Source organism: Otolemur garnettii, unplaced genomic scaffold (genome assembly GCF_000181295.1).
Source record: "Otolemur garnettii isolate 467f Iridium unplaced genomic scaffold, OtoGar3 scaffold00019, whole genome shotgun sequence".
Taxonomy (NCBI): domain Eukaryota; kingdom Metazoa; phylum Chordata; class Mammalia; order Primates; family Galagidae; genus Otolemur; species Otolemur garnettii.
The window spans coordinates 4,319,310-4,333,690 of record NW_003852414.1 but is presented as its reverse complement, the minus strand read 5'-3'; the positions used below and the strand labels follow the sequence as shown (position 1 = coordinate 4,333,690).

Sequence of the window (14,381 nt, the reverse complement as noted above, 5' to 3'; positions counted from 1 at the left end):
AAAGGAAAAGTCCTAGTTGTATTATCTAAAAACTGTACAGATTACCTGTCAAAAGAGAAACATTAAGACCCTTTGGATCTAGAAATGTTAAGTAGTAGCCTTGGAACTAAAGAAGATTATGGTTTAAGGATAGGTTTTTCCCTATATAGCTAAGATAAAATAAAGAAAAATTTAATTTTTTTCCTAATGTTTTTATTTATTTATTTATTCCTAATGTTTAATGTTTTCCTTCCTTTTTGAAGACAAAAATAGTTTAAGTTGAAAATTTCCATACTAACATTCAAATGAACTGTTAATAGGTAACATGTAATGAATAAAAATGTTGGGTTAAAATCAGGTAAAATCAGTCTTACTTAATCCGTAAGACTCTCAGAGCCTCTAAACACAGCAGTGATATATATGCACTTTGAGGGTGGAGAGCGGAATATAATATGCAATCATTCCCAAACATATTTAAACATGTTTTTTTTTAGGGGATACTAATTACCAACTTAAAAAATCCAAGAAAAAGTTCATGTAACATTAGGAGCTTTATAAATTAGAAATCAGAGGAATTTAAACGAACCAATTCATCTTCTTTAATTAAAAAAAATCAAGACAAAGTATACTTCATAAGCAAATTACTAGACCACTTAGCAGTCAGGATTCAATTTTACCTTTGCAAAAATTAACACTATAATTAGATTTTCCTCATTTAGGGTGGTGCCTTTGGCTCAGTGAGTAAGGTATCAGCCCCATATACCGAGGGTGGTGATTCAAACCCAGCCCCGGCCAAACTGCAAGAACAAAAAAAAATTAAAAAAAAAAATCAATAGCAATTTTTAAAGTATTAACAATGTCAATTTTACACAATTTCTTCCTGGTAAGAGTGGGAACAATGATGACAATATTATGGACACTCTAATCAAATGAAACAGGGCACAAGAGGAGATTACTAACCAACATCTTCCATGAACTTACAGGCAAAAATCCTCAATAATTTTACCAAAATTTTATCCAACAATGTATGAAAAATTATATACTACAAACGAGTGGGATGTATTCCAGGTATGCAGTGCTGATTCCATGTTTGAAAAATCAGTGTGCAACGGAAAGGCTACATATTAAAAGGCTAAAGAAGAAAAATCACATATCATTATCACAGAAAAAACATTTGACAAAATTCAACATCCATTCATGATAAAAATTGAGTACACTAGGACTAGAGGGGAACTTCCTAAATCTCACAAAAAGCACTCATAGAAACCTACAGCTAACATGAGACTTAATAGTGAAAGACAAAATTCTTCCCCTTAGGATTAGGAACAAGGCAAAGATGTCAGTGCTCACCACTCTTATTTTAACATAGCACCGAAGTTCTAGACACTTAAGTCAAGAAAAACATTAAATGCATAAAGATTGGGAAATAAAATATAAAACTGTCTCTATTTGCAGACAACAACACGACTGCCTACAAAGGAAATCCCTGGCTCAAAACAGTGGCTCACATTGGTAATCCTAGTACTCTGGGAGGTCAAGACAGGAGGATCACTTGAGGCCAGGAGTTCGAGACCAGCCTGAGAAATATAAGACTTCATCTTTACAAAAAATAGAAAAATTAGCCAGGTGCCATGGTATGCACCTATAGTCTCAACTACTTGGGAGGTGAAGGCAAAAGATCCCTTGAGTCTAGGAGTTTAAGGTTGCAGTGAGCTATCAGCACTGCAGGTTGGACAACACATTGAGACCCTGTCTCAAAGCAAACAAACAAAAAATCCCAAATATTTTTTAGAATATGTCATTTCACAAGGTAAAAGATCAACATATAATTGACTGCATTTCTATATATTGAAAATAAACAAGTGAAAAGCAAAATAAAAAATGCAATACCATTTCCAACTGTTGCAAAGAAAATAAAACACTGTAAATTTCACAGACCATGTATAGGAGCTGTATGATGAAAACTACAAAGTGTTAATGAAAGAAATCAAAGATGACTTAAATTCTTGCAGTGTCAAACCCTATTCATGGCCTAGAAGACTCCCATAGTAAAGATGTCAATTCTCCCTAAATTGAGAGGTTTAAGGCAGTTACTATCAATAAGTCGGCAGGTTTCTTTGTAGATACAGACAAACCTATTCTAAAATTTATATAGAAAGGGCAATGCCCCAAAATGTCCAAAACAATTTTTAAAAAGGAAGAGGAATCATTCTCCCTGTGTTAAAGATTACTGTATTGCTGCAATACTCATGACGCAGGATAAACACAGAGACCAATGGAAAAGAATTGAGAATCCAGAAACAGATCCACACAAATATGCCCAGTTAATGTTTGATCAAGAAGCAAAAGCAAAAGCAATTCAGTGGAGGACAGAAAGGTTTTCAATAAAGGTTCCAGGAACAATTAGATATCTAGAAATTAGACCTGACTCTAGAACCATGATCCATTACAGGAAAATCTATAACCTTGATCTCATCTAAATTAAAAACTTTTGCTTTGTGAAAGACAAAATAAAAATTACAGAACAGGAACAAATGTTTCCAAATCACTTGTGTCTAAAACATTCCTTCTTTATTTATTTTCGAATTTCAAAAGATCAAGGAGGTACAAATATTTTTCTTACATGGATACCTTTTATAATGCTTAAGTCAGGGCTTTTTTTTTTTTTTTTTTTTGAGACAGAGCCTCAAGCTGTCCCCCTGGGCAGAGTGCCGTGGCATTACAGCTCACAGCAACCTCCAACTCCTGGGCTCAAGCGAGTCTCCTGCCTCTGCCTCCCAAGTAGCTGGGACCACAGGCGCCCGCCACAACACCCGGTATTTTTTGGTTGCAGCCGTCATTGTTGTTTGGCGGGTCCGGGCTGGGGATTCGAACCCGCCACCTTAGGTGTACGTGGCTGGCGCCTTAGCCGGTTGATAAGTCAGGGCTTTTTAAAGTATATCCATCGCCTGAATAGTGTTCATTGCACCCAATAGGTGGGTTTTTAACCCTTCTCTCGTCCCACCTCCACTCTTCTTGATTTCCAGTGACTTGAAACTCTTTGTGCATATGTGTGCCCATTGATTATCTCCCAATTACTATAGAGTACATGTGGTATTTTGTTTTTCTATTCTTGAGATAAAATCACTTAGAATAATGGTCCTTAGGTCAATCCAAGTTGCTACAAAAGACAATATTTCATTCCTTTTTATGGCTGAGCATTATACCATGGTACATGCAGAAGAATAAAACAAGACTCCTATCTCTTATGATATACAAAAATTAATTGAAGATGGATAAAAGACTTAAATGTAAGGCAGAATCATAAAAATTCCAGAAGAAAATGTAGAAAAAGCCTAAGACCCCTAAAGGCAAATACGGAAACAACAAAAATAAATGGGACTTAATTAAATTAAAAGACTTCTGCATAGCAAAGGATATAATCAACAGAGCAAATAGACAGCCTATAGAATGGGAGAAAATATTCACAAACTATACATCCAATAAAGGACTAACATCCAGAATCTTCAACAAACATAAAACAGTAAGAAAAAAATAAAACCCCATTAAAAAGTAGGCAAAAGATATGAATAGAAGCTTTTTCAAAAGAGAAATGGCCAATATGAAAAATGCCCAACCTCACTAATCATCAGAGAAATGTAAATTAAAACAATGAGATTATCACCTTACCCCTGATAACAGCTTTTATTAAAAAGTCCAAAACAATACACTGTTGGTGGGGCTGCAAATAAGTATAACCTCTGTGGAAAATAGAATGGAGATTCCTCAAAGAAATAAATGTAGATTTACTATTTGACCCCGCAACCCCACTACTAGATATTTACCCCCAAAGAAGTCATTTCATCAAAAAGACACCTGCCCTCAAATGTTTACTGCAGCACAATTCACAATTACAAAGATATAAGATAAACCTAAGTGCCCATCAATTCATGAGTAAATTTAAAAAAAAATGTGATATAGAGAATATTCTTTTTTTTGTCCTAGGTAGTGCCTGGTATAGCTCACAGCAACCTCAAACTCCTGGGCTTAAGTGATTCACTTGCCTCAGCTTCCCAAGTAGCTAGGACTACAGGCACCCACCACAACACCTGGCTATCTTTTAGAGATGGGGGTCTCACTCTTGCTCAGGCACCTGCTTGGCCTCCCAGAGTAGTAGGATTATAGGTGTGAACCACCATGCCTGGCCCAGGATTATTATTTTTTTTTTTTAAAAAACCCTCAAAATGGCTGGTGTGGTGGTTCATGCCTGTAATCCTAGCACTGTGGGAGGCTGAGGTGGGTGGACTGTCTGAGCTTACAGGCTCATTGTAGCCTCAAACTCCTGGGCTAAAATGACCCTTCTCCCGGAGGCTCCCAAGTAGCTAGGACTATAGGCATGCACCACCACATTCCGCTAATTTTTAAGTTTTTGTGTAGAGACAGGGTCTCAATGCTGCTTAGGCTGGTCTCAAACTTTTGGCCTCAAGCAATCACCCTACCTCGGCATCCCAAAGTGCTGGGATTACAGGTATGAGCCCCTATACCCAGTCTGTTCTGTGAAGTCTGCTTACTAGTAAGCAGGCCATCTTTAAGACATGCATTCAAATCTTCTTCTGATAAGAATAATTTAACAATTATAAATTAATATAAATAATATAAATTAATACATATAATTTTATCTTATTTTACTCAATCTTACTTTAACCTAGGGCATGCATTTATGGCAGTGGAACAGAATGTGGTTTCTTTTTTTTTTTTTTGAGACAGAACCTCAAGCTGTTGCCCCGGTAGAGTGCCATGGCATCACAGTTCACAGCAACCTCCAACTCCTGGGCTCAAGTGATTCTCCTGCCTCTGCCTCTCAATTAGCTGGGACTACAGGCACCCACCACAATGCCCGGCTATTTTTTGGTTGCAGCCGTCACTGTTGTTTGGCGGCCCAGGCTGGATTTGAACCCACCAGCTCAGGTGTATGTGGCTGGTGCCTTAGGCGCTTGAGCCACAGGCACCAAACCTTGTTAACATGTATAGGGAGGATCCGATCTATAGCTTTCAGATTCTTTGACAGGATCTGAAACACTGACATGATTTTCACAGAACAACTTGTTAGGTTCTAATATCTATATCAAATTTGTTTACAATGTCTGCATCTGTCTCTTAAACATATGAGTGCACAAATAAAAACATGCCATGTGTTAGAAACTAGTCAAAACTGGTTTATCCAGGTGCTTCCAAGGAAGAATAAAAATAAAATAGGTTTATATTGCCCTACAAAAGTATAGATGTGCCCCCAAGAAAAATCCCTTTGTCATAAGGTCAACAAGACAATGAAAGCTACAGGAATTTACCTTACTAACCTTTCAACTATGGTAGAACTTCTATACGGTGACCACTTAAGGGTCTGTAACAAATGGGTCAAAATAAGGAACTAAGCCTCCTGTAGTACTCACATGGTGCATGTGTGGTCTATGAAAACTAGGTTAATTTGGCTTGGTGCCTGTAGCTCAGTGGCTAAGGGCTGGCCACATATACCAGGGCTGGTGGGTTCAAACCCAGCCCAGGCCTGCCAAACAACAATGACAACTGCAAAAAAACAACAACAAAAAAAGCCAGGTGTTGTGTTGGGCACCTGTAGTCCTAACTACTTTGGGAGGCTGAGGCCAGAGAATTGCTTAAGCCTAAGAGTTAGAGGTTGCTGTGAGCTGTGACGCCACAGTACCTAGTGAGACTGTCTCAAAAAAAAAAAAAAAAAAAAAAAAAAGGAAAGAAAAAAAAGAAAATTAGGCTTAATTTAAGGAAATGGTCAATGTGGGTGGTCAATTATAGCAGTTTTACTGTTTTTGCTTTTAAATTGTCAACTACTTGGGAGACTGGGCCCTAGCACTCAGCTATTTATCAACAAATGTGAAAGCTAGCGAAGGATCAACTCTATCCTTATATCACTATTAAGTGAAATAAGTTCCCAGTTAGAACACTCAAGTTTAAAAATTAAACTTTATTCACTCTATTAGTAGAAACACAGATCAGGGGCTAGCAAACCACAACCCATGGGCCAACTCTGCCCTGCTGTTTTTAATCAATAGTTTCACGGGAACACAGCTACATTCATGTTTTGTGTTCTCCACAGCTGCTTCTGTGCTAGAACAGCAGGAGGTGACTGGCTGTGGCACAGACTGAATGACCTGCAAAGCCTACAAAATTTGTAATCTGACCCTTTGTAGAAGAAGTTTTCTGAGTCCTCACTCACATCAGGAAGTTATTTAAGACTATTAATATTGCTAATTCTGAATAGGAAAACCATTTCTGTATCTGAAGTATATTATTTATCTGATTTGTCTAAAGTAGAGTAAGATTACATACTGGGATGGAAATGAAAATCAAGAATGATAAATACTATCTCTTTTGTCAGGTAAGTGCTTCAAACACAATTTTAAAAGTTGAAAATGGACTTTAATTAAACTCTCAAGCTGCTGCCAGTCAATAAAACGGATAAAGAAAATGTTCATGAACAGATAAAAATCTGTCAGGTTACATAAGAGAATAAACATAGAAAATACAATTATTAAATAGTTACTTACGCTGTATGTGAATGAGCTGCTTTGGCATCTTAAATTCCCCAGGATATATGGACTCATAGTAAGCAATATTACTTTCTGCCTCTGGGACTGGTATAACCATATTATCCCTCTTCTCGCCATACACCTGCTGTGCTGAAATAGCCCGCTGAAGATGATGTTCCTAAAAAGAAGAAGGAAAAACACAAGTTTATGTAGTTTTTAAAATAATGGGATTTTAGAAGGTCTTAAAAGCACGCTGTTAACAACACAACTAGTGACAGAAACTATTTTTTTAGATCAGCTGGAGTGTAGTGGTAGGTTCATAGCTCACTGTAGCATCCAACTCTTAGGCTCAAGTAATATTCCTCCCTCAGTCTCCATGAGCCACCACACCTGGCTGATAGAAATGCTGAATATTTCCTCAGTTGAGGAAAGGTACTGTACCAAAATTTAGAGTCATACAAAGAGATTCCAAAAAGTTGACTAAACTACTAAAACTTGTATTTTATAGACAAGGTTCAAAGAAAAAGAGTTAAGACATCTGAACTTATCAAGAAAGCAGGCTATGGATAAAAAATATATATATTTTTGAGACAGAGCCTCAAGCTGTCACCCTGGGTAGAGTGCCATGGCTTCACTGCTCACAGCAACCTCCAACTCCTGGGCTCAAGCGAGTCTCCTGCCTCAACCTCCCAAGTAGCTGGGACCACAGGCGCCCGCCACAACGTCTGGCTATTTTTTTTTTTTTTTGGTTGCAGCCATTATTGTTGTTTGGTGGGTCCGGGCTGGATTTGAACCCGCTATCTTAGGCGTATGTGGCTGGCGCCCTAGCCGCTTGAGCCACAGGCACCGAGCTGATAAAAAATATTTTTTAAACTCACATGCTATCTTGACCAAATGAGAGGTGGTTATAGGTGAGGACAGAATATGCCAATGTCTGAGATTATTAGGTGGTCAAAGAATGAATACTTCACATAATTAATTATCCTCTCTTTCCATCTTAACACTATGAAAAAAAATTCACCCTTGTCAGGTTTTTACCTTACCTTTTTATAGTTTACTAATTTTTACCTACCTAGCTTATTTTTGTGTAAGAGAAGGAACTACCTTTCCCCCAAATAGTGAGCTACCTGTCCTAATGTCATGCATAAAAGCATATATTTTCCTTAATCATTAAAAACGACCCTTTGTTATATATAATACATGTTCTTTGCAACTGGTAGTCTTATAAGCTTGTGTCTTTTCCTGTGCTATTCAACTCTCTTCTATGCCAATATTAAACAGTGTGGCCTCACACTACATTTTGTTATCTAGTAAGGCAATTTTCGCTCATACTTCTTAGCAGATTTCTCCTGGTTATCTCATTAATTTTTCAGATGAACCATAATAAAATTCATTTTGGAATGTAAACCAGGACCCCTAGGGGTTTTGATTTTTATAGGCAATATAGTATGGCAGTAAGGAACATGATCTTTTTGTAATCAAGAATACTCTGGATTTAATGTTGGCGCCAACATTCCATGGAGTTCTATGACTTTGGGACTTGGGACAAATTATTTACTCTTTATTGTTTGTTAATGCACACAGTATACCTGCCATATGGAATTGTGTTTAAAATGCCTGAGACACACTCAATTGTCCTTACTCAATACGTGGTAGCCAATGTAAACCTTTCATTGTTACAGAAGCTGAAATTTTTCATATGCTTAGTTATTATTTATATCCTCTATTATCAGCAGTGTTCTGTAAAAAAACTTCCCTTATGCTTATACCCTGAAATTAGTTTATCACTGCCTTAAAAAATCTTATTTGTGGTTTACTTGCTGTATAAAATAAGCTGTACAGAATAGGAGAAAAACTCTGCAAAATATTCACAACCATAGACGAAGGTATATTTTCCATAAATTTGAAAAATTTTAATTATTTTACAATTTTAAAATCATAATTTTATATTTATTTCTATAATTTTTTATAATTAAAATCTGAATGAAGAAGAATAGAGTACTAAGGGCCAGAGATGTATATAATATAGAGCAAATATGGTTAAGTTCTATGTTTTAAATAAAAAACAAACTCATTTCTCAACAAGTGAGATATTTATTACCTTTTATTATTCAAATTTATTTTCTCCCCAAGTATAACAGTCCTCCCTTACGTTCTAAAATCCTGAGTGGATGCCTGAAACTGCAGATAGTCCAAAACCTATATATACTATGTTCTTTTCCTAAACATATGGACCTATGATGAAGGTTAATTTTTAAATTATGCATAGTATGAAATTAAACAGAACAATTATAATACATTAATAAAAGTTATGTGAATATGGTCACATAATGTTTACAAAACATTATACTAAAATCACCCTTTTTCTTTTTGTGATACTACGAAATAACAAAATAGCTACATGATGAGGTCAAGTGAGGTGAATGATGTAGGCATTATGATGCAGTGTTAGGCTACTTCTGAAAACTAATTCAACATGTATGAATTGTTTATTTCTGGAATTTTCCATTTAATGTTTTCAGACTGCAGTTTCCCTCAGGTTACTGAAACTGTAGAAAACAAAACCACATATTAAGTGGACTACTGTATGTACCCATACAAGGAGTCTGAGACAAGGAGACCAAACAGAGGAAGCCAGCGTGAGGGGAGGGGCAAATTCATCTGCACAAAGGGTCAAGCAGATTGTGCTATCGAGACCCCTTGTGGGGTTTAGTACTTTTTCTGAGACCAACAGTGGCTGAAGGATTTTAAAAATCACCCTGGTTACTGTATTGAAAATAAATCATATTCTACAAAATAGAATTTCATAGCCTTTTAATAGTTCAGAATAACATTTAATAATACAGGCAAATTATCAATTTATTAAGTAAAAGAGACATCTAAATTTAAGTATTTTGTTCAAATATTTTGTTTCTTTTTTTGAAACTGAGTCTCACTATGTCACCCTTGGTAGAATGCCGTGGTGTCACAGCTCACAGCAACCTCAAACTCCTGGGCTTAAGCAATTCTCTTGCCTCAGTCTCCCAAGTAGCTGGGACTACTAGAATCATTTTTTTCAGAAATTATGCATTAATAGCTCATAGTCAACTTTTGGAATATAGTTTGGGAAATGCTGGTATAAAACAAAAACTAGAGATAGGAAGCAGACTGTCTGTCTTCAGTTTCTTCATTAATTTAGTCTACACACATATTTACTGAATGTTAACTATTATATTATGTACCTGGCACTGGGAATACGGTAAATAAAACAGGTATTCTCTACATAACACTGTAGAACCTGTGCTCTAGTTGAGGGAACAGATATTAATAAAATAGTTCTGAAAATAAATTGTAAAGTATAGTAAGTGCTATGAAAGAAAAGTACAATGTTGTTTTAGGAATACAGAACACCAAAAAGAATCCAAATGTTCCATAAAATAACTGGGGGACAAACTCTCAAACCAGCCTCATCCGACAGGAAACAAAGTAAATAAAATTAAACAATTTAAATAATTTTTTAATATGCAATCTCACAAAAATGGACCATACAAACCATAATTTATATTAAATATTAAGTAACTTAAAAAGCCTCTTGCACTGCAAATATAGATAGCATGTTTTGTATACACAGCAATATAAACTATAAAAGGAAGATCAGAAAACACTGAAAGATGATCTTTACAAAGCTCAGAGGCACACTGTCATGCCATGAACCTTGCTATCACGGCACTGGGCTCTGAAAGTATTCCCTTCCATTGCTTAGTGCAATCTAAGAGCATAAACTTAGAGACCCAAGTATGAATCTTAGCTTCATCATCTGACTCCTAAGTCCAGCAAGCCACCCTGTATTTTTTATTATTTGTGTAGTATATATATTTCCTTACCCACTTTCCCTTCTTTTCTCTCCAATAGGAAACACTTTCCCTTTTACTCTCTTCCATTATTTTTTATTATTCAATGAAAAATATTGCCTTTTTTAGGTGGCTTTTTATAGTCTTTGTTCAATGCATAAGTAGTTAACACAAAAGGATTATCACAAATAGGGCATCTTGCTAATATTTTAGAAGTCAGAAAATACATAAAATAAACAAAAAAAGATTTTTATTTCTACTTGCTCCATAATAAAGTGTAAAAAAAAAATCACCAAACTAAAAAGAGCTATTCAAGGTCACATAGAATGTGGATTCCTAAATAAAGATTAAATAATATACATTTAGGGCAGCGCCCATAGCTCAGTGGGTAGGGTGCCAGCCACATACACAGAGGCTGGCAGGTTCGAATCCGGCCCAGGCCAGCTAAAACAACGACAACTGAAACAAAAAAAAATAGCCAGGCATTGTGGCAGGCACCTGTAGTCCCAGTTACTTGGGAGGGTGAGGCAAAGAGAATCGCTTAAGCCCAAGAGTTTGAGGTTGCTATAGCTATGACGCCATGGCACTCTACCCAGGGCGACAGCTTGAGACTCTTTTCTCAAAAAAAAAAAAAAAAAAAAAAAAATCTATTCAAATAATGACCATAACACTTAACCATAACAACAATTAAAACCACACTGAGGCCGCGTGAGGTGGCTCATGCCTGTAATCCTAGAATGTTGGGAGGCCAAGGCGGGTGGATTGCTTGAGCTCAGGAGTTTTGAGACCAGCTTGAGCAGGAGTGAGACCCCATCTCTACTAAAAATAGAAAAACTGAGGCAAGAGGATCACTTGAGCCCACAAGTTTGAGACTGCTGTGAACTATGATGCCACAGCACTCTACTCAGGGCAAACAAATCAAAAAATCCACATTTAGACCTTTTAGGTTACTGAATTGAAAACAGCTTTACTAAAAGGAGTAATAATATATAAAATTCCTAAAGGGTAAATGAGTGATTACTAATTATGTAAAAAACCACTTAAGAAGTTTATTTTATTTTTTTGAAACAGTCTCACAGCAACCTCAAACTCTTATGCTCAAGTGATCCTCTTGCCTCAGCTTCCTGAGTAGCCGGGTGTCCCGGCTACCACACCCGGCTAGTTTTTCTGTTTTTAGTAGAGACCGGGGTGGGGGTGGGGGAAGGGGATCTGGCTCCTGCTCAGGCTGGTCTGCAACTCCTGAACTCAGGCAATCCACCCACCTTGATCTCCTAGAGTGCTAGGATTACAGCCAGGAGCCACCACGCCAGGCCTTCCTTAAGAAGTTTAAGTCCCTGATTATTATGCAGGTAGAGCTAGACACCACAGCAATTTAAACAAAAGGCCTGAGCTGAATTATTTTCTCTCCTATTTTCAACTGACATTTCTAAGAATTAAAACATTAACCCTATTCTGGAGCACTGCTCCAGCAAGTACTACCTAGTTTTTCTACATCCAAACATCCAACTCCTCCCTGACTCACTGCAAATGGCCTTCAGACTGGGTCCCTGCTACCAACTTCAGCTATTCATCTCTGAAGAGTAATTCTGAAGTCCAACATGCTCTGCGTGCCCTTTCTTGTCACCTCTCTGACACCGTTTACTCCTCTGCACTCACTGGGCTCTAGGCATACGAGATGCCCTGCTGTTTGTCAAATGTGGAAGAAATATCTTGCTTCTTTATCTCCTTCAAGTTTTTATTCAAAAGTCACCTTCCAAGATAGGTAAATACCAGATTCCCCACTATACATACATCAGAACTGCTAAAACTAAAAAGGTTAACTACACAGAATGAAGGTGAGGATATAGGAGAAGAACTCTTATACACTATTATTGAGAAAAAGGCATGGTAGACACTATAAGATCAAACACATAAAATCCAGATGGCCCAGCGATTCCAATCCTAAGTATTTACCCAAGAGAAATGAAACACAAGCCTAAACAAAGAATAAGAATTTTCAAACAGCTGTATTCACAAAGGCCCCAACTGGGCACCACCCAAAGTCCACCAATAGGACAGATAGTCATATGGTAGAACACTGCTCAGAGAAGGAAAGGAACGAACCTACTTACGCATTCAACAACTTGGGTAAATCTCAAAAATATTACAGGGAGTAAAAATAACTTTACATAGAATGTATTTATGAAGTTCTAAAGAAGGCAAAATTAATCTTAGATGGAAAAATCTTAACTGCAATTGCTTCTGGGGCGTGAGAGCAGAGACTGACTGGGAAGAGGAATGAAATACTTTGCAGAAATGACGATCATGTTCTATATCTTGATGCGAGGTAGGGTGATGTACATACTATGATTTTGTCAAAATTTGGTTAATACATACTATTTGTGAATTTCAATACATGTCAATTTTACTTCAAAGGGAAAAATGGTAAACAAACAGTAAACTCTAATAATTAAAAATATGCATCTAGGCTGGGCATGGTGGGTCACGCCTATAATCGTAGCACTTTGGGAAGCAGAGGTGGGTGAACTGCTTGAGCTCACGAGTTTGAGACCAGCCTGAGCAGGAGTGAGACCCCGTCTCTACTAAAAAGAGAAAAATTAGTCAAGTGTTGTGGTGGAAGCCCAGCTACTTGGGAGGCTGAGGCAAGAGGATCTCTTGAACCCAAGACTTTGAGGTTGCTATGAGCTATGACGACACCATGGCACTCTACCTAGGGTGACAGAGTAAGACTGTCTCAAAAAAGAAATACATGCTTAAGTATTTAAGGAAACATGCACTGATGTTTGCAATTTAGTTTGAAATGCATTTAAAAAATAAGATGGGTAAGGGTGGCGCCTGTGGCTTAAAGGAGTAGGGCGCTGGCCCCATATGCCGGAGGTGGTGGGTTCAAAGCCAGCCCTGCCCAAAAACCAAAAACTGCAAAAAAAAAAAAAAAAAAAAAAAATGAGTAGAAAGATGGATAGATGAGTGCTAAAGGAAGTATAATAAAATGATAATGGCAGCATCTAGCTAGTGCAGCAATATTATAGGTGCTCACCGTAAAATTCTTTAAACTTTTACTGTATGTTTGAAAACTTTCATAATAAAATCTTACCTTCCCCTCAAAATGGAATCTCTTTCCCCTCAACCCCAGAACATCATGTTCCCCTACCCTGCCGTATTTTCCTCCATAGCACTTGTCACTTCCTTATAGATTTTCCTCTTATCATGATCCATGAAGATAGGAGTTAGATTTTTTGCTTTGCTTTACTTTAGATCTCTAATCATGCTGAACACATACAAGTATCCAGTAAATACCTGTTGAATAAATGAGCCAGTAAACTGTTCCAGTTACTTGAGGTCCACAAACTATTACAGTTTGGAATAGACTTCATAAAAAAGATTCTGTAAGTCTCTACCCATTCTCCCATTTAAAGCTCAGGCCTCTGCAATTAATTTCTAGAATATAAAAAGGAAAACCTTTGCTAAAGTACAGATAAAATCATCCAGTTCTGTTGTCTTTAACATGAACTATTTGCCAATTTACTACTTTCTTTACAAAATAACCAGGACTTAAAGTAAACTAAATAGCAGGGGTCAAGGCAGCCCTAGGCTACATGAAGTTTAATTTTGATCTTTGCCTTTTCGTGTCCCTCATCAGTACCCCTTAAGATTTACATTGGTTGTGCTGTGTTTATTAGAGCCTCATGCCAATGTGATGCTTAGCAATGCAAAGAGAAAGGAAGTAAAATTCAGGGTTCCTTTCTACTCTCAGAAAAGTTAAAGTCTAATTAAAATATTTCTCCAAAAATTAAATTTAAAAAGGCCTAAAAAGCTGTTAATGTTGGTTGCAATCTTTATGACGATAGTATCTATTCCTCCAAAGCATCCCTGAGAGAACTGGCCTCATTTCTTCCTGCCATTTCTTGATCCCTTTTAATTCATGCAAAATCAAATGATTTTTTGTTAAAATATCCTAAAGCAGGCTCGGCGCCTATAGCTCAACCGGCTAAGGCGCCAGCCATGTACACCTAAGGTGGCGGGTTCGAATCCC

General features: G+C 37.1%; 1 protein-coding gene across 2 annotated transcripts in view; it reads right to left on the bottom strand.

The window, feature by feature from the left end:
- Nucleotides 1-14,381, bottom strand: part of EPC1 (enhancer of polycomb homolog 1) — a 111,118-nt gene that overhangs the window by 33,821 nt on the left and 62,916 nt on the right. For both annotated transcript variants that reach the window (XM_023511341.1, XM_003786720.3), the window contains exon 2: nucleotides 6,537-6,696. In XM_023511341.1, coding sequence (XP_023367109.1) covers nucleotides 6,537-6,696 — 160 coding nt within the window. The remainder of the gene's footprint in view (nucleotides 1-6,536; nucleotides 6,697-14,381) is intronic.